The sequence below is a fragment of the Oryctolagus cuniculus genome, chromosome 8 (assembly GCF_051225735.1).
Source record: "Oryctolagus cuniculus isolate XC-2025 breed Fujian yellow rabbit chromosome 8, ASM5122573v1, whole genome shotgun sequence".
NCBI classification, from domain to species: Eukaryota; Metazoa; Chordata; class Mammalia; order Lagomorpha; family Leporidae; genus Oryctolagus; species Oryctolagus cuniculus.
The window spans coordinates 6,032,700-6,058,239 of record NC_142874.1 but is presented as its reverse complement, the minus strand read 5'-3'; the positions used below and the strand labels follow the sequence as shown (position 1 = coordinate 6,058,239).

General features: G+C 46.8%; 1 protein-coding gene across 4 annotated transcripts in view; it reads right to left on the bottom strand.

Moving 5' to 3' along the window:
* Positions 1–25,540, bottom strand: part of RAPGEF2 (Rap guanine nucleotide exchange factor 2) — a 274,024-nt gene that overhangs the window by 170,196 nt on the left and 78,288 nt on the right. For 3 of the 4 annotated variants that reach the window (XM_008273491.5, XM_051831661.3, XM_008273492.5), the window contains exons 2-3: positions 14,567–14,637; positions 7,351–7,407 (exon numbers count right to left, since the gene is read on the bottom strand). In XM_008273491.5, coding sequence (XP_008271713.2) covers positions 7,351–7,407; positions 14,567–14,637 — 128 coding nt within the window. Of the gene's footprint in view, positions 1–7,350; positions 7,408–14,566; positions 14,638–21,092; positions 21,156–25,540 lie in introns of those variants that run through there. The other variant, XM_089301875.1, reaches the window with a different exon arrangement.

Genomic DNA, 25,540 nt, shown 5'->3' with positions numbered 1-25,540 from the left:
TGCAGTTATTTAGTTATTTGGGGAGTGAACCAGCAGATGGAAGATCTCTCTCTCTGCTCTCTGTAACTCTGCCTTTCACATAAATAAACGAGCATTTTTAAAAATTGCTGACAGAAATTAAAGATATAAAGAATAGTTAGCTATAACTTGTTTATCAAATAAAAATGTCACTATTTTCAGGAAGCCTGAAATATCACAAAATATACATAAAACAATCCTGTGAGGGCTGGTGCTGTGGTACAGTAAAGCCACCGTCTGCAGTACCAGCATCCCAAATGGGCGGCGGTTCAAGTCCTGGCTGCTCCACTTCCAATCCAGCTCTCTGCTATGGCCTGGGAGAGCAGTGGAAGATGGCCCAAGTCCCTGCACCCACATAGGAGACCAGAGAGAAGCTACTGGTCCTGGCTTTGGACAGGACCAACTCCAGCTACTGTGGCCATCTGGGGTGTGAACCTGCAGATGGAAGACCTCTTTGCCTCTGCCTCTCAAATAAACAAACAAATGTTAAAAAAAAAAAAAATCCTGTGGAAGTACACATGTGTGTGGGCACACTTATGTGCGTGCTTGTATTTCCACACTGTCATACCGTACACGTGTACACCAGAACATGCCCAGCAGGTGGTGGGCCACCCTTGTCCTATACTTCTATGCAAAGCCCAATTCTTTAGACATATTTTTTCAAATAAATTGAAACATCAAATTTCACTCTTCATATGCACAAAAGTACAGAAAAAATATGAAAACACTTCAATAAAATAAACAAATTTTTAATTATGGAAATGCGGACAGGAAAGATACTTCAAAACCACGGCTAGGTGTCACTCGGTAAGAAAGGAAAGAAGATCTGAAGTAGTTAGCTTCACAGCGGGGAGAGAAGAAAGAAGCAATTCAAATGGCCTAAGTAGTCCACGAGTGCTCCGCAATCACTTAAGAAATCAAGACTGCAATGTAAAATAAAACAAAAGCCTGCCAGATCAGACGGGAAAAACAGCAGTGCAACCACGTGAGATGGCTGTGAGACGCATTCTGGACGGAGGAGCTCGCGGCACAGAGAGCCTGTGGGAAAGCGGGCAGAAAACAGCACCGCCCAAGGACCACCGTGTGCTGCTCATGAGTGAGACACGAGGCACATGCAGACAGGGATACGGAAAGCGGGGCACCTAGAACAGAGGGTAAGGTACTGCCGGGGCGGGGGCTGGGGTAGGGGGATGAAGCAGACAGTGTCGGATGACCCACCCTGCAGAGAAGCGGGGTGTCTGCCCCAAATCAGAAACCCAAATCTTGGGGGGCCGGCACCATGGATCACTTGGTTAATCCTCTGCCTGCAGCGCTGGCATCCCATATGGGCGCCGGGTTCTAGTCCTGGTTGCCCCTCTTCCAGGCCAGCTCTCTGCTGTGGCCAGGGAGTGCAGTGGAGGATGGCCCAAGTGCTTGGGCCCTGCACCCCATGGGAGACCAGGAGAAGCACCTGGCTCCTGGCTTCGGATTGGTGTAGTTCCGGCCATTGCGACCATTTGGGGAGTGAACCTACGGACGGAAGACCTTTCTCTCTGTCTCTCCCTCTCACTGTCTATAACTCTGTCAAATAAATAAATAAAATTTAAAAAAAAAAAGGGGGGGGAAGAAAGAAAGAACCCAAATCAGCACCAAGACTGCTGAGAGCAAGAGGGCCCAGGTGAGGGCTGACACTGTGGCGTAGCAGGTAAAGCCGCCGCCTGCAGTGCTGGCATCTCTTATTGGCACTGGTTTTAGACCCGGCTGCTCCTCTTCTGATCCAGCACTCTGCTCTGGCTTGGGAAAACAGTGGAAGATGGCCCAAGTCCTTGGGTCCCTGCACCAACGTGGGAGACCTGTAAGAAGCTCCTGGCTCCTGGCTTTGGATTGGCGCAGCTCTGGCCGTTGCAGCCAATTGGGGAGTGGACCAGAGGTTGGAAGACCTCTCTCTCTGCCTCTCCTCTCTCTGTGTAACTCTGACTTTCAAGTAAATAAATAAATCTTCTAAATAAAAAGAGAAAGAGAGAGAGAGAACACAGGTTTAAGTTGGGCGCTTCTGGATTTAGTGCAGCTCTTTTATGGATGAACAATTTCCTCTCCTGGATTAAAACAAGATACCCCTCTTAACCAAGTACTGTGAAAATAGGAGGGGGTTCCAGTATATATGAGGGTACGTCAAAAGGTTCATGGAAAAAATGAAATGGAAAGACAGCTTTGGGGCAGAAAACTGGCCTCGTGGTTAAGATGCCCACAAGAAAGCTTGTGCTCCATTTCAACAGCAGCTGGGTTGGGTGCCCAGCTCCAGGTCCTGACTCCAGGTCCCAGACAGTGCAGAACCCGGGAGGCAGTGACCGTGTTTCTGCACCCACCTGAGAGACCTGGACTGAGTTTCTGGCTACAGGCTTTTGCCTGGCCCAGCCCGTGCTGTCAGCACTTGGAGAGAAAAGCATTAGATGGGGGAGCATGTTCTCTCTCTCTCTCTCTCTCTCTCTCACATATATACACACATTCTGTCTCTTACTCTGTCTCTCAAATTTCAAAAAAGGTAAGTTTATTTTGTTGAAATCCATGTCTTATTTATTTGTAACATGCCTTTTCCATGAACTTTTTGAAGACCCCTTGTATACATGCAAAATAGACACTGAGCTATGGAGTTACACACACATTTGCATATTTGTATGCATATATGTATACATTTAAAATTTTTTTTCCAATGTTTGAATTCCTCTTGCAAAGGTTTTGAGTTCTTTAAATGTCACACTGTTACATAGAAAGAGTAAGGATGGCTGGTCATTAACCTAAAAACTAAAGCAGAAAAGACAGCTTCGAAAATTCAGTTTTTGAAGATAACTCCAGGTACTAAGAGAGTAAAAAAAAAATAATTTCCCAACTAATGATTCCTTTACTAACAGGTGGTACTCGGAGATTCTCACTGCTATTTGTTGAGTGCTTTTACATCCATTTTTGTCATCTTGCCTATGTTAAAACAGTAACAGCATGAGCATTATAGCCTCACTACTATTATGCCTTCCTAACAAACGTTTTTCTTTTTTTCTTTGGGAGACACATTTCCAATGTTTTTTGTTTGCTTGTTTTAGTATGAATTTTATCTGCTTGAAAGCAAAGTGGCAAAGAGGCAGAGATCTTCAATCCACTGGCTCATTCCTCAAATGGCCAAAGCTGAGCCAGGCCAGAGCCAAGAGCCTGGAATCTCCTCTGGGTCCTGCACGTGGGTGGCAGGGACCGAAGCACTTGGGTCATCTGCTGCTGCTTTTGCAGGCGCATTAATAGGGAGCTGGCTCAGAAGTGGAGCAGCTGGGACTTGAATTAGAACCCCTACAGGATGAGGGCATTGCATGCTGTGGCTTACCCCAATGCATCACTGCCCCCCCTAAACAAAGGTTTTAAAAGCAACTAAAAACATGGGAGGCCAAACGCAAGTGTTCAAACGCACACGGGAAGGACAGCACGTCGGTGGCGAAGGTTTCCGGCACTTCTCCTGGAGGCACTACTCTCAGAATTGTGCACATGACTGCAGGTTATCCTTCGCCAGCCCTCACAGCAGGAGCTATTGCTACTGTTTCCATTTTATGGAGGAGGAAAATGAGGCACACAGGTAGATCAAAAGACCACCACAGTCAACTGGTGAAAGTATTAAAGCCAGAGACTCGAAGTCACCAGCACACAACCATGATCAGGGAGATGACTGCTCACCTCTTGGCCACAAAACCAAAGTCTGAAAGTCTTTGATATTCTGACTACATTACGAGCTCCAGGGAGAACATGAAAAAAACAAGTTGTTTCCTCACGAGATCCTAACAACAGGTGCCCCAAAAGGGGTACTATTAATAAGTTATCACTTAATAATATCACAGATTTTTATACACCACCCATACAGGGCCACAGAAGAATATAATTCATTATACTAAGATTGGCCAAATACAAAGTATCTGATTATGTGAATTAGTCTCTGAATTTCTGGTCTTGTGAAGAGATGATTTACCGGATACCCACGCTTTTTCCTTGCTTGCCAACACTGTTACTTAATTGTAACCAAACATGAGCAGTGGCTACAATCACCTCTGGCTACCAAGTCTAATGCATCTGACTGAGGATTATCTAAGATATGACCTTGTTCCAAGGTACTTCAAAAGGCTTGTGGGGGGCAGTCAGGAGGTTTGCAGAAAAGCAGAGTTTAAAGTTAAGTTTATTTTGATTTAAAAAATTGAAATCCACTCTTTTTTTCATGCTACCTATTTTTCATGAATGTTTTGAAAATCCCTTTATGTATGGATCTTTTATACCATAATAAACATTATCTTTTTATGGTTTGCTTTATTGAAGAGGCAAAGAGACAGACAGAGAGTACTTGCATCGGCTGGTCCACACCCCCCATGGCCATGATGGCTGGGCTGGGGCTGGAGCCAGGAGCCAGGAACCCATCGGCTGGTCCACACCCCCCATGGCCATGATGGCTGGGCTGGGGCTGGAGCCAGTAGCCAGGAACTCACATCAGGCCTCTCACAGAAGTGGCAGGGAATCAACCACTTGAGCCACCAGCACGTGCCTCCCAGGACTTACATTAGCAGGAAGCTGGCATCAGGAGCAGGAGTCAGGTATTGAACTCAGGTACTCCAAAGTGGGACATGGGCATCTATATGTTTACTTGAAAGGCAGAGTGAAGGGGCATGGCTTAAGGGGGAGGAAAGAAAACAGATCTCCATCTACTGCTACACTCCCCCAAATGGCTGCAATGGCAGGGGCTGGGCCAGGCTGAAGCCAGGAGCCAAGAACTCCATCCAGGTTCTGCACATGGCGGGGCAGGGACCCAAGCACTTGCGCCAGGTTCCACTGCTTTCCCAAGGAACATCAGCGGGGAGCTGAACTGGAAGTGGAGCAGCAGGGACCTCCCAATGGTGCTCCAACATGCATTACAAACAGCAGCTTAACCCAGCACACCACAGGCCAGCTTGGGGCACGGGCATCTTAACACCAGGCAGCCCACAAGCGTCTCCAAAAAACATGATCGCTTCCATCTTGCATGAGCCTTTTGGAGCTCGGTGCACATGCACTATAGAAACTGACTTGAGGCCGGCGCCACGGCTCACTAGGCTAATCCTCCGCCTACGGCGCCGGCACACTGGGTTCTAGTCCCGGTGGGGGCACTGGATTCTGTCCCGGTTGCCCCTCTTCCAGGCCAGCTCTCTGCTGTGGCCAGGGAGTGCAGTGGAGGATGGCCCAAGTGCTTGGGCCCTGCACCCCATGGGAGACCAGGAGAAGCACCTGGCTCCTGCCATCGGATCAGCGCGGCACGCCAGCCGCGGTGGCCATTGGAGGGTGAACCAACGGCAAAGGAAGACCTTTCTCTCTGTCTCTCTCTCTTACTGTCCACTCTGCCTGTCAAAAAAAAATAAAAAATAAAAAAAATAAATAAAATAAAAAAGAAACTGACTTGAAAACTTCAGGAATGGTAAAGGCACTGCAAGCTGGCGTCGCTCTAAATGAGGATGAAGAACTGGGGGGGCTCATGGTAACGCAGGCAGTACTGCAGGTGGGTTTTCACAGCCACTACCACCCCTGAGGAGGGCCGGGGCAGGTGGGAGTCAGTGTTATCCCAGCATGCACACAGCACTGCCATTGTTCTACGGTGCCATGGCATGAAAAGGGCTGGGCAATGCGGGTGAGCGGGCTGAGAGCTAACGCTGCAGAATCACAACGTTTGGGCTCAAACCCAGGTCCCGCTTTCGGCAGTGGGACCACCTTGGGCACGTCTCTTCTCTTTTCATAGGCCCAGTTTCTCTGTGAGTAAAATTGAGATGATGGCAACTACCTCACAAAACCCCTATACAGGGTAAGTAAACGAATGCATACAAGGCAGGTCTCGGAGCACACAGGACAGGGAAATGGCTGCGAAATGCCTGCGGTCACTCGTCATCCATACTGCCCGCGTGGCGCCAGAGCGGAAGAGAATAACGGGAGAGGCTGCTTGCTACCACCAGCCTGCTTCCACACGCGCACACAGCACTCCCAGGGACTTCCACGTGGCCCATTTGCACGCACATTCCACCAAAAACTGCCCCAGCAGGAAACACACACTCAAGTTATTTACATCCTACTTTTTGAGAGGAAGTAAGTAAAGGGCCCTCGCCTCTGTGGTCACTCTCTTATCGCTGATGCTGCCTTGGATTTTTATACCACTTTCATATGGAGCCCACGTTCTTCTGAGCTGGAGGTGGGTATCCACAATCGCCTGCAGAACAGCTCCTGGTTTAACCGTTTACAACCCAAGACTGTCCTGGGTCCTATCTTCTTCTCCTTTTTTTAAAGACTTATTTATTTATTTTAAAGGCACAGTCAGAGAGAGAAAGACAGAGAGAGAGAGAGAGATCTTCCGGAGGTTCACTCCCCAGATGCCAGCAACAGCCAGAGCTGCGTCAGGCCTTTGGAGCTTCTTCCAGGTCTCCCACGAGGGTGCAGGGGCCCGAGCACTTGGGCCATCCTTTGCTGCTTTCCCAGGCCACAGCAAGGAGCTGCATCGGAATTGCAACAGCGGGGACAGGAACTGCAGCCTCTATGGGAGGCTGGCATTGCCATTCCACAATGCCAGCCCCTCTATCTTCTGCTAAAACCCACCCAACTCCCCCAGTGCCTCTCTGCCTCAGCTAAGTACTTCCCACCTCAGTAACAACTGAGACTGTCCCCTCTGACCTCCACTCACCCAAGCCCACCCTTCCCACTTCCACACAGCCAAGGTGCCACCTCTGAGGGGGCTGGCAGGGTGAGGAGGCATTTGCTCATACGATTTTGCTGCCTGAAAACTGGCCACCAAGCTGCAGACTAAAGGAGACTCACGCACAGGACTTCCGGCCTAGCCGTGAGGACACCTGGTCATACGCACGAGTGCCTGGGAGTCTGATCCACTGGCTCCGGCTCCTGCTAATGCAGACCCTGGGAGGCAACAGTGATGGCTAAAGGAACTGGACTCCCACTCTCCACAGGGGAGGCCTGGATAGTTTCCAGCTCTTGGCTTCAGCTCCAAAAGGGGGATGTTTTGGGAGGGAACCAGCAGATGGAAGCAGAGTGTGCGTGTGTGTGTGTGTGTGTGTGTGTCTCAAATAAACAAACACAGCTGGCCCACTCACCAGAGATAACCATACAGACTCAAACACGAACTAACCAGGAAAGGACTGAAAGCCTTTATTTTATGAGAGGAAACAGCTGAAAGGTTTCAAATATCTAAACCATTAAAAGACAAGCTAATGCTGAGCCCACTGTTACTAACACTCCAGTGATAATCCAGGGAAATTTAGTTACTACGTTCATTATACATTCTACAAACAGAAAGGAGACACTTACTAGTATAAAACCTCATTTGCTTCATGTCTTTCGTATCTCACAGTTTCACACATTAACCTGTAAAAGAGATGAAGACGTGAGTTCAACATCTGTCACTGAAAAACACGCTAAAAACCTAAATGAACAAATTAACATCATCATCGTTTTATATAATGTTTTATAGAATACAATCATTTACTAGCCTCAACATGAATACTTCTTGTATTTGAATTAACAGAATACAAAACAAAACAAGATGTGCTTAAGATGTTAGGAAAAAAAACACCTACCAAGATGCCAACTTTGCAGTTATTTTATGGGGAAAAGGACTGTAGCATGTGAATAAACTAACGTTTCCCAAGGTCAATGGTGAATGAGAAAGAGCTTAAAAACTAGCAAGGAAAGCCTATACATTTCAAAAGTAAAAATATCGGGGCTGGCACAGTGGTGTAGCGGGTAAAGCCTCCACCTGCAGTGCCGGCATCCCATATGGGCGCTGGTTCCATTCCCAGGTGCTCCACTTCCAATCCAGCTCTCTGCTATGGCCTGGGAAAGCAGCAGAAGATGGCCCAAGTCCTTGGGCCCCTGCACCTGCATGGGAGACCCGGAACAAGCTCCTGGCTCCTGGCTCCTGGCTTCAGATCGGCACAGCTCTGGCTGTTGCGGCAAATGGGGAGTGAACCAGCAGATAGAAGACCTCTCTCTCTCTCTCTCTCTCTCTCCCTCTCCTTCTCTCTCTCTGTAACTCTTTCAAATAAATGAATAAATCTTTTTTTAAAAAAAGTAACAACGTCTTGCACAGCTCAACATTAACATTATTCAATTGCACGGAATTTCAGACAAAAGCGGGCATTTGTTAACTCAGTTTTCTATGAACGATGACTAAACAGAGCATTAGAATCCTAATTTTTCCCAGGGGGGAAAAATTATGGAAAACATGAATACTGCTTAAGTGTCTGAAATGATCTGAAGAATGGCTTTTTTCTTTTTCTTTCTTCTTTTTTTTTTTTTTTTTTTACAGGCAGAGTGGACAGTGAGAGAGAGAGAGAGAGAGAGAGAAAGGTCTTCCTTTTCCGTTGGTTCACGCCCCAGTGCCCCCCCAGGTGCCATGTTTTGAGGGAGGGTGCAGTAGGGTGGTGGTCATGTGGCCGTGGGAAGAACCAGGGAACACAGCAGCCCTCATTTGCTATGTTTGTTGGACTTGGCAGAGGGGACATGGATGTGGGTTTGATCTACAGTTCAGAGGATGGCAGCCCCCATGCACCAAAATGCAGGTGCTGTGAGAACGCTCACTCCTACAGCCAGATTTTGCTATGCTAGTTCCCTCACAGAAGGAATAGGCATTCTCTGCTGTATTTCTGTACTTTTTTTGAAATTTAACTGGATTTAATGTAACAGGAAGCTTCTTAAAAATGCCATTCTTGGCCAGTGCCATGGCTCAATAGGCTAATCCTCCACCTTGCGGCGCTGGCACACTGGGTTCTAGTCCCGGTCGGGGTGCCAGATTCTGTCCCGGTTGCCCCTCTTCCAGGCCAGCTCTCTGCTGTGGCCAGGGAATGCAGTGGAGGATGGCCCAAGTGCTTGGGCCCTGCACCCCATGGGAGACCAGGATAAGTACCTGGCTCCTGCCATCAGATCAGCCCAGCTCCAGGTGTTGTAGCCATCTGGGGAGTGAAACTCTCTCTCTCTCTCTCTGTACCTCTCCTTCTCTCTCTGTGTAACTCTGACTTTCAAATAAATAAATAAATAAATCTTAAAAAAAAAAAAAAAACTGGTCCTAAATTAAGTCACAAGCTCTGCCCTACTCCTCTTGCCATTCCTCTTTATGCCCACTTGGCATCTTATTTCTCCTGCCCCGTGAGCCCTGTGTGTCTGCAGCCTACATTGCCCTCCGTGTCTGCTGCTCCTCTACTCACTCCCAATAACACACAAATGAGCTCAGCAGTATCCATGCGGCCGGTAATCCTGCTGTCTTAACCCAGAGCCCCCTCCAGCTGTGCTCTGCACTCTGCCGGCCCCTCCCAGGAGTCTCCTGCACAGCTGTCCATGTCCTGCATCTGCCTGCTCACCTCTCCTCACTGCCCCATCAGCTGGTCCCCTGACGCTCCACCGAAACGGCTCCGTGAGTCACCCGCTCGCTCCTGGTCACCTCAGTCCCACCTGTTCCTACGAGAACTGCGCCTCTCAGCAGCACTGGATTAGTCCTTTTTCCCTGCACCACTTATCTTCCCCAGACTTCTGTCTTTGGTCTCTGGATTTTGCACTTCACTCACTGGTCTGTTTCGGAGTCTCCCCACCCCACTCTGCCACTGGACTTCTAAATATCACCTTTAGGGGCTGTCCTTATACCTCTGTTCTTGGGTCAGATACCCAAGTAATCTGACTCAGTTTGTGACTTTAAATTTAATCCATGTTCTTGCATACTTCCAAAGCAATGTCCAAGACCTCATCTCCCGCCAAGACATTCACTCATCCAAATGTCTACTCCAGCAAGCCCTTTGAATGCACGATGGACACCTCCTGTTTAAAATGTCCTAAACAGCTGGGGCTGGCACTGTGGCGCAGTGGGTTAATGCCCTGCCCTGAAGTGTTGGCATGGATGCCAGTTTGAGACCCAGCTGCTCCACTTCTGATCCAGCTCTCTGCTGCAGCCTGGGAAAGCAGTAGAGGATGGCCCAGGTCCTTTGGCCCCACACCCACGTGGGAGATCTGGAAGAAGCTCCTGGCTCCTGGCTTTGGATCAGCCCAGCTCCAGCTGTTGTAGCCAACTGGGGAGTGAACCAGCGGATGGAAGACCTCCCTCCCTCCCTTCCTCCTTCCCTCTCTCTCTCTCTCTCTGTATAAAACTCTGACTTCCAAATAAATAAATCTTTAAAAAAAAATAAAAAATTAAAAAATTAAAATGCCCAAAACAGAATTCGAATTTCCTCCCCCAAAACCAGCACCAAACATACAGGCCCTGAACCGTGGAGGCACCTTGCACTCCTTTCCTTTCTTCACTCCCATCTTTCTGCCAGCACCTGTCTCCAAAATGCATCCTACAAAACTGATCCTATTTACCATCTCCTTGGCTGAGATCCAGTAGGAACTAGCATTACCCCACTATTATGTCTTTTTTTTTTTTTTTTTTTTTGACAGGCAGAGTGGACAGTGAGAGAGAGAGACAGAGAGAAAGGTCTTCCTTTTGCCGTTGGTTCACCCTCCAACGGTGCGCTGCGGCCGGCGCACCACGCTGATCCGATGGCAGGAGCCAGGTGCTTCTCCTGGTCTCCCATGGGGTGCAGGGCCCAAGCACCTGGGCCATCCTCCACTGCACTCCCTGGCCACAGCAGAGAGCTGGCCTGGAAGAGGGGCAACCGGGACAGAATCCGGCGCCCTGACCGGGACTAGAACCCGGTGTGCCGGCGCCGCAAGGCGGAGGATTAGCCTAGAGAGCCGCGGCGCCGGCCCCACTATTATGTCTTTGCAGCACCCTGGGTATAGGTTTCTGCCTTTTCTTTGCCATGCCCTTATCCAGAGAGATCTTTCCATACATAAAAGCAGGTCATCTCATACCTCTGTTGCTAATCGCCACAGTCCTTAGAAGAAAACCCAAGCGGCTTGTCCCTGAACACAGCCCTGTACTAACTGCTGCAACTACTACACCAGTTACCCACCTACACCCCCCCCTTACTGCACCACGGGCCTCGCCTCCCGCTGCACCAAGTCTGCTGCTGGGACAGCACTGTGGGGCACCTGCACGCTGCAGAAATTTTTCCCCAGTTACCGTCACCTCCTTTTGGCTCTGAAGTCATGGCAACCCAGCATCCATTCGTACCATGCCCCACACACCGAAATCTGAATGAAAACCGCAGTGATGTGTTGACCCCAAGTGGTCTGCTCCACCAGGAACATGTATGTTCTATGAGGTCAAGGGTCTGGCTGACATCAACAACCTATATCAATCTGCAGCACACAGTAGGCATGCAAGTGCTCACTGCTTACAGAATCAATTTATCTAGTGCTATCAGAAAGCCATGATAAAATTTCTTACATGGTAAGTAGCAAAATGCTTTCGTTTTTAAACATTGTTAGGAAATGTTTCACCAAAAACACACTGATCTTCCCTGAATTCTTCAGAGTTTAACAACCATAGCTTAGTTGCTACTTAATGATCTAAAGGTGCCTATATGATAACAATTATACTCATCAATAATGTTGAAGAAAATACTTAATCCAGTAGATGCTTGTTTGCAACTCTCATTAGTTCCAAACAATTAGTCTGTTTTTTCACAGTTTTAGTCTCTGTTCTGAACTACAGCATTCTCTACCCCTTTGGCAAATACACCACTTCGAGTCTACATGAGTTAAGGTAGTAGAAACATTAAACAATTACTAAAATTGTATTTTAAAAAAAATCTGTCATTTCTAAGTGAAAATCTGAAAAGCTTCGTATCACACAAAGTGTGCTATCCTGGGGTGAGCCCTAGGGGGCAGTAGGTTGGGCCACCGTTTGGGACACCCACATCCCACAGAGTGCTGGTTCTCGCCCCCACTGCCCTGTGCTTTGATCCCGTGAAGGCACCTGGGGAAGCATGGGCGATGGCTCGAACACGTGGGCCCTTGCCAGACGTGAAGCCAGACGCAGTCCCAGCCTCACGACTTAGCCCGCCCCCCCCCCCCCCAGCTGTCATGGACATGCGGGGAGTAAACGGAAGATGGATGGGACCTCTCCTCCACCCTCTCTCTCTGTCAACCTGCCTTTCAAATAAATTAACTTTTAACAGTAAAATTTTAAAACTGTGTGATCTTAGCACAACACAGCGAATGGCCCCTAAGCGCTCGGAATCAGCTGCTGGCTCCCAGGCGGGGCGGCTACAACACAAGCAGCTGAAGCATCCCACACAGGAAAACCTCTCTCCTCCTCATGGGAGGACAGCGCCCTCGCTCCAGCGTCCTCTCCTGAACGGGCAAAGGGAAATCTTAGTCAAGAGCATTTTCCCACTGTAATCACATGACCTTGTTGCATGGAAGTCTTAGCTGACTGTTCTCCATTAATCCTGGGGTAAAAAGCCTTTACAGAATTCAAAAAAACCCATTGATCTACAGGAGTGTCACTCCCAGAAACGGTAGTATTATAACCCAAGCTACTGCTAGCATTCATTTGGTATCCTGATCTTGCTCTAAAAAAGAACTCATGTTTGCCTAAGCAGATGCTTTCCATAAACGTGAATTTTCAACACCGGCAGAATAAGATCTCAAAGGCCGCTCTCTGTAAGCTCCTGCCAAGATAGGGTCTGAACAGGCTCCAAAATGAACCTTCTACAGCCTTGAAGCAAGTGGTTATTTCTAGCCAAAGTGACCTTTGAAAGGAAAGTTGATAGTTCTCAAGCTAACTGATGGGTGTATGTAGTAGTTCCACTTTGGGAATTCTCGAAATTTCTGTAAGTATTAAACATTTTATTTCCACTGTATTAATAACTATCACCTAAATAACTTTGAATGCATGCCTACTATAAACACACAGTGCATCTATATCTGAATACTACACATGTGGGGTTTTTTTAACTTGAAAGGCAGGAATACAGACAGAGAAGGAGAGCGAGAGAGAGATCAATCTTCCATACGCTGGTTCACTCCCCAAATGACCACAATAGCCAGGGCTGTGCCAGGCAAAGCCAGGAGCTTCTCCAGGGTCTCCCGTGTGGATGTAGGGGCCCAAGCACTTGGGTCACCCTCTACTGCTTTCCCAGGCCACTAGCAGGAAGCTGGATCATAAGTAGGGCAGCCAGGACTCAAACCAGTGCCCATATGGGATGCCAGCACTGCAGGCGGAGGCTTGACTCTACACACCACAGTGCCAGCCCCAGTGGTTTATGTGCACAATGGGAATGGCAGTTTTAGTTTTGCAGATTAACTGCATCCAATTATATAAACAATTGGTATTATAGCTTTTTCAAGAAATTTGTCATGATAAGACATAAAATCAAAGTTACACGCTTTAAAAATTATTCTTGCCTTAATTTGAGCCATCTTCTAAAACCCCAATGGTTTTGCCCTTTCTAATAAAACTTGACTGAATTTTTAAACACTTAATCTGCAATCTACTTAAATTTAAATGATTTTCATTAAAAATTTAATTTTAGAAGTACTCAATCCTCTCGGTACCTTTTTCAATTAACAACTAAAGATAAAATTGACATGCTCACAAATTAATTAGTGTTGAAAGAGTAAGGGAGAAATATATAGGACAAGTATTCCTTTCATAATTAAAAACTACAGGTCAGGACTGGAGGAGACCTGACCTGTCCATTAGGTCCCTGTTGGTGTTTATTTGTAAACCATCTACTACAGTTATGGTAAAATCACTCCTATCCTTCATTACTTTTGAAATTTTCTTTCTTCCTTTGCTTCCTTCCTTTCTCTTCTTCCTAAGATAGAATGATAGAGAGAAAGAGGCTCTTTCATCCACTGGTTTACTCCCCCGATGGCCACCGCAGCCAGGGCTGGGTCAGGTGAAAGTCGGGAGCCAGGAACTCCATCTGGGTCTCCTACGTGGGGGCAGACACTCAAGTCCTTGAGCCACCAGGCACATTAGCAGGGAGCTGGATGGGGAGCAGAAAAACCTGGACCTGAACCAGCTCTCATAGAGAAATGTGAGTGTCCAGGTGGTACTACAGTTGCTGTACCCTAATGCCTTCCTCTACGCCTGTTCTTATATATTAAGCCCAGATAACCCTAAATAAAGTTACTGAATTACTAAACAACAAAAGTGATTTCAAAAACAAATATTCTGCTCCCCCCACAAAAGAAGGGCAGTTTACTTAATGCAATAAACATAATCATACAAAGACCTATAACATACTAAAATAATGAACCGAATCATTCTTTGAATTATAACAATCTGGTTTCTAGGGTATCTGTGTGGGGGTGAGAGGTAGACTTGTATTTACCAGAATGGCAAGCGGGGCCCCTTTTGGCATATTCACCAAATGGTGGTTATTACTTTCGAGCAGGGAGGGAGTGAGAGAGACACACACCAGGGTAGGAGTGGAAAAATATTCGTAAAATAGGAATGTCAGCAAATTATAGTATGAATACAGTTAAATTCAATTTTGGAAAAGTTATAAAGCCAAATATAAGAGGCTAGAAGAAGGGGAGTTCTCATAACTTTTCTTTCAGCCTACTTCTTAACAATAAAAAAAAGTAATACAAAATTCTAACATTCCATCATTAAGAAACTATGAAAATGACCTACCTGAGTTGATGCTCCCTCAGGTTTGACAAGGCTTCCATACCATGCAAATAGGAATACACTATTTCCAGATCCTGTTGAGAGGAAAAGATAGAGATGATCAGACTTCCAGGAAAAGAAGTTTATCAAAGACGGCACTTGACCTGCAGGCAAAAACAAGCTATTGATACCACTGTTTCCCCCTTTATGCACGTGTTTTCTTAGACTTTAGACATTATTCAAGGGAAAGGAATTGCACAAAGCTCCTCCATTATAACCACTTATGTGAAAAGCACAAAATCTACCTAAATATAAACTGACTAACCCATGAAAATAATCTTAAGTTGTTCTTTATCACCTGTTTTCTGACTTGTACATCAAAATAGCCAACGCAAAGTTTTAATTTCACAGTATAGATATAGGATAACATCATTATTAAATAAAATTATTTTACTATAAAATCAATGCATACTATTTCAAAAGTACACTTAAAATGAGTGTATATTCAATTTGTTTTGATTCTACCAAAATAATACCTTATATAAAAAGGTACACATAATTGAAATGTTTCCATTTTAGAAAAGAAAATATATGTTGCTTTTTGGATCACACTGTAGCAGGTGCAAAAAAAGACTTAAATAATGAGTGACTCACTAAGAGTCACTCCTCCGGGCTGGTGCTGTGGTACAGCAGGTTAAACCCCAGTCTGTAGTGCCGGCATCCCATATGGGCGCCGGTTCGAGTCCCAGCTGCTCCACTTCCGATCCAGCTCTCTGCTATGGCTTGGGAAAGCAGTAGAAGGTGGCCCAAGTCCGTGGGCCCCTGCACCTGTGTGGGAGACTCAGAAGAGGCTCCTGGCTCCTGGCTGCGGATCGGTGCAGCTCCAGCCATTGCAGCCAACTGGGGAGTCAACCAGCAGATGGAAGACCTCTCTCTCATTCTCTCCCCCACTCCCCACCTCTCCTTCTCTCTCTCTGTAACTCTGACTTACAAATAAAATAAAAAAATCTTTAAAAAAAAAAAAAAAAAAGAGTCACTCCTCATTCTCCCTTTCCATAAACTCTGGCAAGCACAAGTCTACTTTCTCCTTCTCTAGATTTGCGTGTTCGGGACATTTCCTGAAATGGCATCTTACAATGGAATATACAGCCTTGGAGGGCAGGCTTCTGTCACTTAGCATGATGTTTCTGGAGGTTCACTCATCTTGTAGCATGGATCAGCACTTTCTGCATTAATGCTACATCATGTTCCACTGTGACTATAGACTACAATGGCTTAGCCATTCGTTAGCTGATGGATATTTGGGTTAGTCCCAGTTTTTGGCTATTACTACCACGTTGTCATGAACTCACGAGCGTATGTTTTTGCTTGAGTACCATTTTCAATTCTCATGGGTAGACTTCTACAGAAGGGAGCTGCTAGCTCACATAGTAACTCTGCTCAACTTTTTAAGGATCTGCCAGACTGCTTTCCTAAGAGGCTGTAGCATTTTATAAGCCATCAACGTTGCAAAAGGATTCTTGTTTTGCCACATGCTTGTTGACACTTATTATTGTCCATCTTTTTTACTTTAGCTATCCTACTGGGTGTAAAGTAACATCTCACTGTGGTTTCAATTTGCGTTTCCCTAATGACTAACTCATATGCTTTGTGGCCATTTATATAATCTTAGATGAATATTAAAATTCTTCGTATTTTAATTGTCTTTTTATCATTAAATTGTGAGATTTCTTTGTGTATTCTGGATTGAAGGTCCTTTTCAGGGTCATATTTAAGAAACCATTACCCAATCCAAGATCGCAAAGATTTACTATTATATTTTTTATATTTTCTTTTAGAATTCTATTTCTAAAGACTATTTTCTCCTTCACTGAACTGTACTGTATGTCTCTGGAAAATAATCAACTGCCCATAAATGTAAGGGTTTACTTCTGGACCTTCAATGCTATTCCACGGCTCTGTGTGCCTATCTTGATGCCAGTTTCACACTGTGCTGATTCCACAGCTGTGGGGTCAAGTCTTCAAACACATGTGAGTGCTCCAACATTGTTCTACTTTTTCAAGACTGTCTTGACTCTTTTGACTATCTAGCATTTCCGATCTGAATTTCTGAACCAGAGTGTCAATATTTGCCCAAAAAAAAAGGAAAAAAGAAAGAGCTGAGATTTTACTAAAGATGGCACTGACTGCAGACGAGCTGGGTAGTGCTACCATCTCAGCAACACTAAGTCTCCACTCATTCAGGTCTCCTTTAATTGCTTCCAACAGTGCCACGACTCTCAGCGTCCGAGTCATACTTCCCTGGTCAAACTTGAACCTTTCCGTCAAGAAGGAGCTTTGGGAGCCTTAGGAAAAGATCCAGGAACAATGAGAACTCTGTGCCACTGACTTCTGTGTACCAAAGGCACTGAAGACAACAATTCACAGTGTAACTGGATAAGAAACCAGAAACCTTTCGAGGAGAGTCCCAAGAGTTTTAGCCTAAAATACTTTATCATAACCTCTAAACATCATGATGCGTTAAGAGGCGGGGGGAACAGACTTGATCGATAATTGCAAGTCATTCTGACTTCAAATGCATCAATGTTAGGAGTTTTTCAGTGTGATCGACGATCAGATGAAGTGAATGACAGCTTCCACTTTATTCACCTGTAGTCTTTCACTTCTAAGAAGTCTTTTAAAGGTGAATGTAACGACTGAAATGTAAAAATGCAAATAAGAAAGCTGAAAGTAAATCTTTTCCACCATCCAGTTAACACCGTGTGCCTTGCCAAAGCTAATACATTCCTTCCTTGGAAGCAATCAAATTCTAATCACAATGTTCTATTTGCATTTAGGGAAAATCAAGAAAAATGTCCCAATGAATGAGAAGAATTCCTTTTTTCAAGACTTATGATGAAAGGTCCTTCTGGATAATTCCAAAGCTCATGATCTGGTTTAAATGCATGCGTTTATGCTACCTGAAGCGGTTCAGCAACACAGGAGCAGCGCCCTTCACTCCTGAGGAGCTCACACGGTGAGCCCAATTCCAAATTCTCACACGCTGCTGTTGAAGAGCCCACCAGCCCGCTACCATCTGCCCAAAGCCTACACTGCTTTCCACCTAAGCACACACACGCGATTACTTAAGTTCATTAAACAGTCATCAAGCAGATAAATTTGCCCTGACGAAAAAAAGTATTATTTGGAAAAAATACTAGAAAGAAAAAGGATTTCAAAAATCTGTTCCTTGAAAGGAAGAAGTCTAAAGGAAACATGACAGAAGACAGAATTTGGAAGCTCAGAGACAGGACCAAGGAAAGGCAAAGCCTCAAAAGAGAACAAGCCTTGAACACAGCGGACTTGACTCTGAACTCAACTAGGCAAAATCAAAGTAAAAAGACCGGCTCCTTGGTCAAATGGCACAATATTAATCTATTGCTTTTTTAATAGTATGGGGCTTCACAATTAAAGAAGGATCACATTTCTGAATAAATTATGTGTCAATAAGATATACATGTACATAACAATTTTCATGTGAATACATAACTTATATGATTGTATAGCAAGCACCAAGCATAATTATTGCCATTATTTCTTTACCTTTAGACACTCTAAATAAAACTTGCAAATTAAGTAAGACGCTGAGTAGTTAATAAAGCCTAGTAAACAGTGGGATGTTACCACCCGTACTCACTAATCGCTTTCATCTCTGGCACAAGGAAACAGGTCAGAGTTGTTACTGAGCCTGCATCACAAAGCTGAGCAGGTGAAGAGGAGACCCGGTGGACTCAGTGACGTCATTAACATGCTGTACCCAAGCTGCATAAATGAAACACTTGCCCTTCCAGGGACGTGTGTCACTCAAACAACACACAATCAGAAAACCCTGTGTGAACTACCTCATATGAGTACCTTATGAATCTAACCAGACTACAGACATCTAGATGTTAATTTACCAATTATGTCAGTTTCTTCTATTGTTCTTAGAGTTCTATTGTTACTGCAAAAGAAGCTTGGTTTAAATGGTCTATGACACAAGGATCTTACAAACCAGGGAAAGAAAGAAGAACACCATTCTGTGACATTGTCTACACGGAAGGCAGCACTGGCTAGCTTGACCCAGATGACTTTACAGACAGACTCCACCTAGACTTGAGATTTCCTAGTTGGCACTAACAGGAGTGGTAAGAAACTGGAGCCCAGAGGGCAGGCAACCAGCAAGTAAGATCTGACTGTGCTGTGCGAGGTGATGAGCGTGAGCGGCCCGAGCTGGGTCTGAGGGAACACAGAGGCGCTGTGGCAGAGGCTTGGAGAACTCCCTCTGGTCCTTAGGGATGAAAGGAAGTGGACCACAGATGAGCACGCAGCTGCGAACCAGAGGAGGCAGGGATCTGCATTTACGCTTTTCTTCAGTTTACCCTGGGAGCCAAGCAGGACTGTTAGGCTGCCCGGCAATTAGGGGGTGCAGGGAAGGTACACCACGCTGAAAGCCAAAATGAAGATCCCTTTCTCGTTTCTAGGAGCGATATTTTGAAGTACACAAACCCTGCCTTTCCGATCTGAACACAGACGCAGGTGTGAATGAGCTCCGGGGGCCCTGGAACCCTCCCCAGGAGTGCCTGTCTGCGTTGGCATGTCCATGTTCCATGAGATTCCAGGCGGCACAACCAAGAGAAATGAACTGTGTCCGCAGCATGGACACATCTGGGGGGATGAGAGGTCCCTGCGAGGTGATCCAGTCCTGCTGTCCCCCTTCCCACCGGAAGCATCACCCTAACAGCGTCTCTCCCCATCTCGGGCTGCAGCCTGGCTTCCACCTACTGCAACACTGTTACTGGCATGGAACTGCCCCTACCTTGCAAGGAAACAGAGAGCATAGGTGAGGGCCAAGGAAACCTTGCTCCTCAATCAACCTGCAACAGTCAACAATCAGTGGAAACCAGGGAGGCAACCTTAGCGAGAGAGGGTTCTTGCAAAGACACAGGAGGGAATTCTCCTATATGGCCTTCATAGTCTTGCATTCTAATTGTTTTTTTCTCTCTACACAAACAAAAGAGATATAAACAGAATGAAGTTGTGTGTCAACAAACTTGACTAATTAAAAAAAAAAAAAAAAAAAAAAAAAAAACGCTGGGCAGTGAAATCACCTGAAGTGTTCCAACTTCCGCTGAGGCCAAACAAGCAGGTCACACAAACCGGGAAACTTCTAACCTCCCAAGACAAAGAGAATGCACACGACTGTTACTATTTTAAAGGAACCTTAAAAGGTCAGCTCTCCCCCCACCCCCACCCCCACCCCCAAAAAAACTCTCCAGTCTTGGAGCACAAAGAGGAACAGCTTGCTCTAACCAGGAAGCAGCGTGTTTTAGAACAATAAGCCTTTCCCTCCTGCCCCAGGAAGGACATCCTTTGCTCAAAAATACATGCCACTTGAGAGCAGATTAAAGCTCTAAAACTCACTGTTCTACCAGCAGACAGAGAGATGGACAGACGACCAGAAAGAAGCGAAGAGAGGCTCCCAGGGAAAGCAGACTCCCTCCTCCCCACAGCAAGCACCTGGACTTCCAGGAGCACTCACAACCCAACCCACGTCGCCCTGCTGCTCAGATCTGCAGCGTGAGGTGCCCCAACAGCAGAGGCAGAGGGAGAGCAGGCAGCCTCCGGGCTCTTGCTCCAGTTTCTCCCCAGAGACTCATCCGGACCCAGGCGGGCTTCAGGGCTCACTTATCATTCACTTATAACCGGCCTTCAGGGATCGTGTGTTGGCCAGCCTCAGAAGTTCACTCCCTGCGTACAGCAGGTGTTTTAACGCGGTCTTTCGGAGAGCTGGGAAAGAACTACGCCACCTCCTCCTCCCGGGCCCCCACGCCATATGCTGCTGCACCCACTCCTGTCCTCTGCTCACTCCTCACTGCTTGTGCACAGCAAAAACACCGGGGCCAGAGTCACGCTGCGCCAGGAGAAACTGTGCATCGTGTCCCCTGTAGAATGGGTTTGCTTGATATCCTAAGCAATGCATTTACACTGTGTCTAGAAGCAGGTTGAGTGAGAATCGAGGACTGAGTGAGAATCCTGTGCCCATGTGAGAAACAGCAGGCCTGTTGGGGTGGACAGTCCACGGATTTTTAAACTGGAGGAGGAGGGAGACGGGCCTCTTGCTTCAGGGGCCCAGGGTCACCGGACTGGGACGGCCAGTGTTAGCAGCTCTCACCCATCCAGAGAGAGGAACTTGCAAAGACAAAAACGCAAGCTCTCCTTCTGGGCAAAGGCTCACGAGCAACGACCAGGATTAATACGGGGGTTGGGAAGCTCATGTCCCAAGGTTCAAAACTCCTGTTTGCAGTCAAATGGGAGAGGGGCGGACAGGTAGGAAGATTGCTGCCTACTGATGCCAAGCCTTTAAAAAAGCTCACATATTCCCACCCAAAAAAACACAGAAAGGAGTTCTCCTGAGAAGCAAAGACTATGTCTCAGAGGGGGCAGAGTTCAAACCCAGGCCCCCTCACTCCCCAGCTGTGATCCTGGGTGTGTTACAGGACCAGGTCTGCCAGACCAGGTGAGTCCTTACCTGGCTAGGCTGTGTCGCTGAAGTCGCAGTTTCCTAACAACGTGCGGAACAGTAGCTGAGTCTGAGATCTGAATGGAAGCAAAAGTGATCCTAAGACTCTAAACTTCGGAATATCCATAAAATGTGTGTACACATCAGAACTGTCACAAATGAACGCAGGCATGTCTACCCTCCTGAAAGAGCTGAGCGTATGACTTGTAGAACATACAAAGGCCCCTGGATTGTCTACTTCATAAACCCAGATTTTTATACCAGGTTTCAAGAGAAGTATAACCAACGTGTATTATAGGCCATCACATCTGTTATTAATATACTTTCCAAATGACAGGGGTTTAGAATCTCATATCCCTAAGAATGACGAAAAGGGGAACACGCAAAATTTCCAATTTCCAAACAGCCCTTTAAGTTTTTCTCCCAGAAAGAATAACAGAAATATATTTAAAACTGGCAGAACTGGATTAAGTATTTTCCTAAGTTTACTTTCCATAGCCAAAAGCTGTTTCATAACACTCTAAAATGCAGGCTTTAAAAATGTCTGCATGTATTCCATTAACTTATGTTTAAATCCATATTCTTTTTTCTTGAAGATTTATTTGTTTTGAAAATCAGAGTTACAGAGAGAGAGAGAGACAGAGATCGCCCATCCTGACGGTTCACTTCCCAGGTGGCCACAATGGACAGCACTAGGCCAGACTGGAGCCAGGAGCTTCTTCTGGGTCTCCCACATGGGCACAGGGGCCCAAGCGCTGGGCCATCTCCCAATGTTTTCCCAGGTGCATTAGCAGGGAGCTGGATTGGAAGTGGAGCGGCCAGATCAGGAACCAGTGCCAATATGGGATGCTGGCGCTGCAGGCGGAGGCTTAACCCACTATGCCACAGCGCTGGCCAGAAGATTTATTTTTTTGAGGAATTATTTTTATTTATTTGAAAAGCAGAGTTACTGAGAGAGAGAGGTAGAGCCAGGGAACATGCCTCACAAAATCTTGCCCTGTACAACATTGCAAAGCATGAATTTCTAGCAGGTTCACAAGCGGCAATTAAGCTCATACAGGGAAGAAAGTCGAGACTTCAGCCTAAAACTTGCAGAAGGACCCTCACCCATGGGGGGGCAAGGGCTGCCCTATTCCCTAGAGGGCACACCACATCCAGACCCTGGCTTCAGAATAAAGCCCAAACACAGCCTTCCGCATGCGCCCTTGCTAAGCGGTGACCGGCCATCTCTGGGCCCTGCCTACAACAAAGGCCCTCGAGACGCCCTCCCTTCCGTCTGCCTGCTCAAAGACCTCCCAGTCTCCCTGGGCTCCCTTCCTGAACTCCATGGAGTCTCTCCTGCCCCTCCCGCTGGCCCAGGCCCTGTGTTTGTGCTCTGTGTGGTCACTTGACTGTATCGTAAACAAAGACAGCCTGTCTTCTCTTGCACCTCCTTCTAATCTCTGCAACTAGCAGCGCACTGTGGGTGCTCTGGGTGCAGAGGAAGAACAGGCGACGTTGCTGCGGGGCAGGGGGTATGCAGGACCCAAAGGTGAGCGCTCCCTGAGAAGGAAGAGTCAAAGTGATCCCAGCCCGGGTCCAGGCTCGCCCATGCAGACTGCGGTGATCCCATGAACGGCCACAAGGTGGCAGCCCTTGCCCAGAGCCCCCTCAAAACAGCGCGTGGTCTTACCAGGACACAGGACACACAGATACCGGGATCAGACAGCGTGTGATGATTCCTTTCTCTTCAAGCCCCTAAACCAAACAGGCAGAGGGCCAGCCCATGGGCACGCCTATCACGACCGCTTAATTGCCCTCCTCCCCGGCAGGCAAATTTGTATTGTAAAGCAGCCTCCCCAGAGCCATTCAATTACCAAAGCAATGAAAACAGGACACTGCCCCAGCCATCCAGGCCTCAGGACTACATCATCACACACACGGAACATACACATGGAACATGTGTGAGAAGTAAAAGCCGTCGCAGAGTGCACGGCTTCTGCCAGAATTCGTACCTATGTTCTTAAATGGCTGTGTGGTCCCAAATCAAGTGAAGACAAAATACAGGAAGACTGCAAAAACTTGCGGGGAGAACAATGGAGAGGCGAGTTTATTTTGGTGCAAAAGATTTTGAAATCCCTGCATGGCTTTTTCCTCAATTTGCCTTTTTTTTTTAACTCCATCTTCCCTGATGTTTTTGACTGCTTTGAGCTTACTAATTTATACCCAAAAGAAAAGTAGTCCTCTAGGACTGGGATTTCATGCCAATTCAAACATCAAAGCCCAGGGAAGCCTGGTCATGCTGTCACTGGTCACTTATGGGAAGGCCCTGGCGTAGTCCTTGAGCCTGCCTGGGACACAGGCACGGGGAGTTCCAGGACCAGACGCAGTCAAGCTCTTCCCCATGGCCTACAGCTTCTTCAGGTTGTTTTCTCCTGAAAAGGGCATTCTTCATGTGCTCTCAGTCGGGTGTTGTGTTTCAACAACTCCTAAACAAAAAGCAATGATAAAGCAGTTCCCTGGATAACCTTCCAACCTACATAGGAGGGGTGGGGGGTGGGGGGTGCGAGGGACAGGCAAGAATCACCTACAGCCCGCTTCTCGAGTACACTGCTTAGTGAGACACGCTCATCACTAACGCCCAGCTCACCGCGACAGCCCGCGTCGCAGGGCACGGCTGTAAAGGTGACCAACGCCGAGCTCAGCAGGCTGGAAGACAGGACGCGAACCACGTTTGTCCTCGTGGGCGGGGGAGGACACTCAGAGAAGCACAGATTGAAATTTAAATATCAACAAGCTGGCTCTAACCAAAAACTTTGCCTTGTGAACAAGGAAAATATCAAGTGTCCCAATCTGTCCGCAATTCCTGTTTTTTCAAAAGCCAGTCCAAGTATTTCCCCCTCAGAACAATGCATTACGCCACCAGCCTACAGCTTCCCAGAATTCACATCTCCTAAGTGGCAAGAAGAATAAACCCGACAAAAGATGCCTTCATTGTAAAGTTATTTCTTTAATCTCTCAGGCTGCACATTTGTCGTCAGATTTTAATTCCCCACATTATTCGCACAGGCAAATGTTTGCTCCCCAACAAGTGACTATATTTTCAGTTAACAATCATTTAAATACAAATACCGAAAAACTACATCAACGGTATACACACAGAAACCTACACCCCACTACAATAAAGCAATTTCGGGACCACTTTTCACGACAGTTTTTTAAGGCCACCAGGCAAAGACCCTCCGCTGTGTTCTCTAACAACACAGTCCACACCTCAGTTCATTTGCTTAGGGACGGGCTGGTGCTGGTTCGGCTCAGGGAACCCTTGCTGCACTGGGGCTGGGCAGGGCGGGCCCACGTCACCCCTGGAATTCCTATCTCTACAACAAGAGCCAGGGAGTCTACACCCAGCACCTGCAGGACATCCAGGCTCCGGCCACAGGTCTGCCTCACAGACTCCATCAGTGCCTTTTGTGAGCTCGGCAGTCCTGGGGGAGGCTGGCGGTCTTCATAGAGGCAAAGCAGAAGGGGCCACTGTGGACACGGGCTCTTTATGGCCTCTTCGCAAAAAGGAAGTGCGCTCTGAAAGGAAGGAGGTGTTAAATATAGAAAAGCTCACTGCTGCCATTTTTTCTAGGACAAAAGACAAAAATAATTTGACATCTGTTTTTCCCATCTTGAATGCTTTACTGAGGAGCCAACCACCAACAGTTTTACTTACTCTCGGACTTTTTTGTTTCAAGAGGACAAGGGAAGCAAATGAGAATATTCCACTCAAGTAATTGAAGCCTTCCACCACCACTGGTCAGCAATGAGCTAACATACTCAAGAAATTTTAGGCAGTGTTCAGAGATGGTTTCCCATTCAGATTTGTCCAGAAAAGTTGAGGCAGCCAGGGAAAAGGGATGGTGTAGCCATCCAACCAGATACAGTTTTGGAAAGGGTAGAGTAGAGATTATAGAAAAGGAGTTAAGTGAGGCAGGGCTGTGGTGCAGCAGGTTAAGCTGCTGCCTACAAAGCCAGCTTGCCACATCAGAATACCGGTTCCAGTCTCAGATGCTAGTTTCAAACCCAGCTTCCTGCTAATGTGCCTGGGAAAGCAGTGGAAGATGGCGGAAGAACCTGGGCGCCTGCACCCATGTGGAAGACCCAGATGAAGCTCCTGGCTCCCGGCTTCTGATCGGCCCAGCTCCGGCTGTTGTGACCATTTGGGGAGTGAACCAGCAGACAGAAGACCCTCTCTGTCTCTCCCTCAGCCTCTCTGTAACCCTGCCTTTCAAATAAATAAATCTTTAAAAATAAATACATAAAATAAAGTAAAAGACAATGCTGTAACAGTCTTATAATAGATACCTAAGAAGTAGACTACTGAACACAAGAGAACCTAGAAATAAATTCACTCATTTAAGGTCAAGTGAGTTTTCAGAAAGGTGCCAAGAACAGGCAATGGGGAAAGAATGGTCTCTTCAACAAAGGAT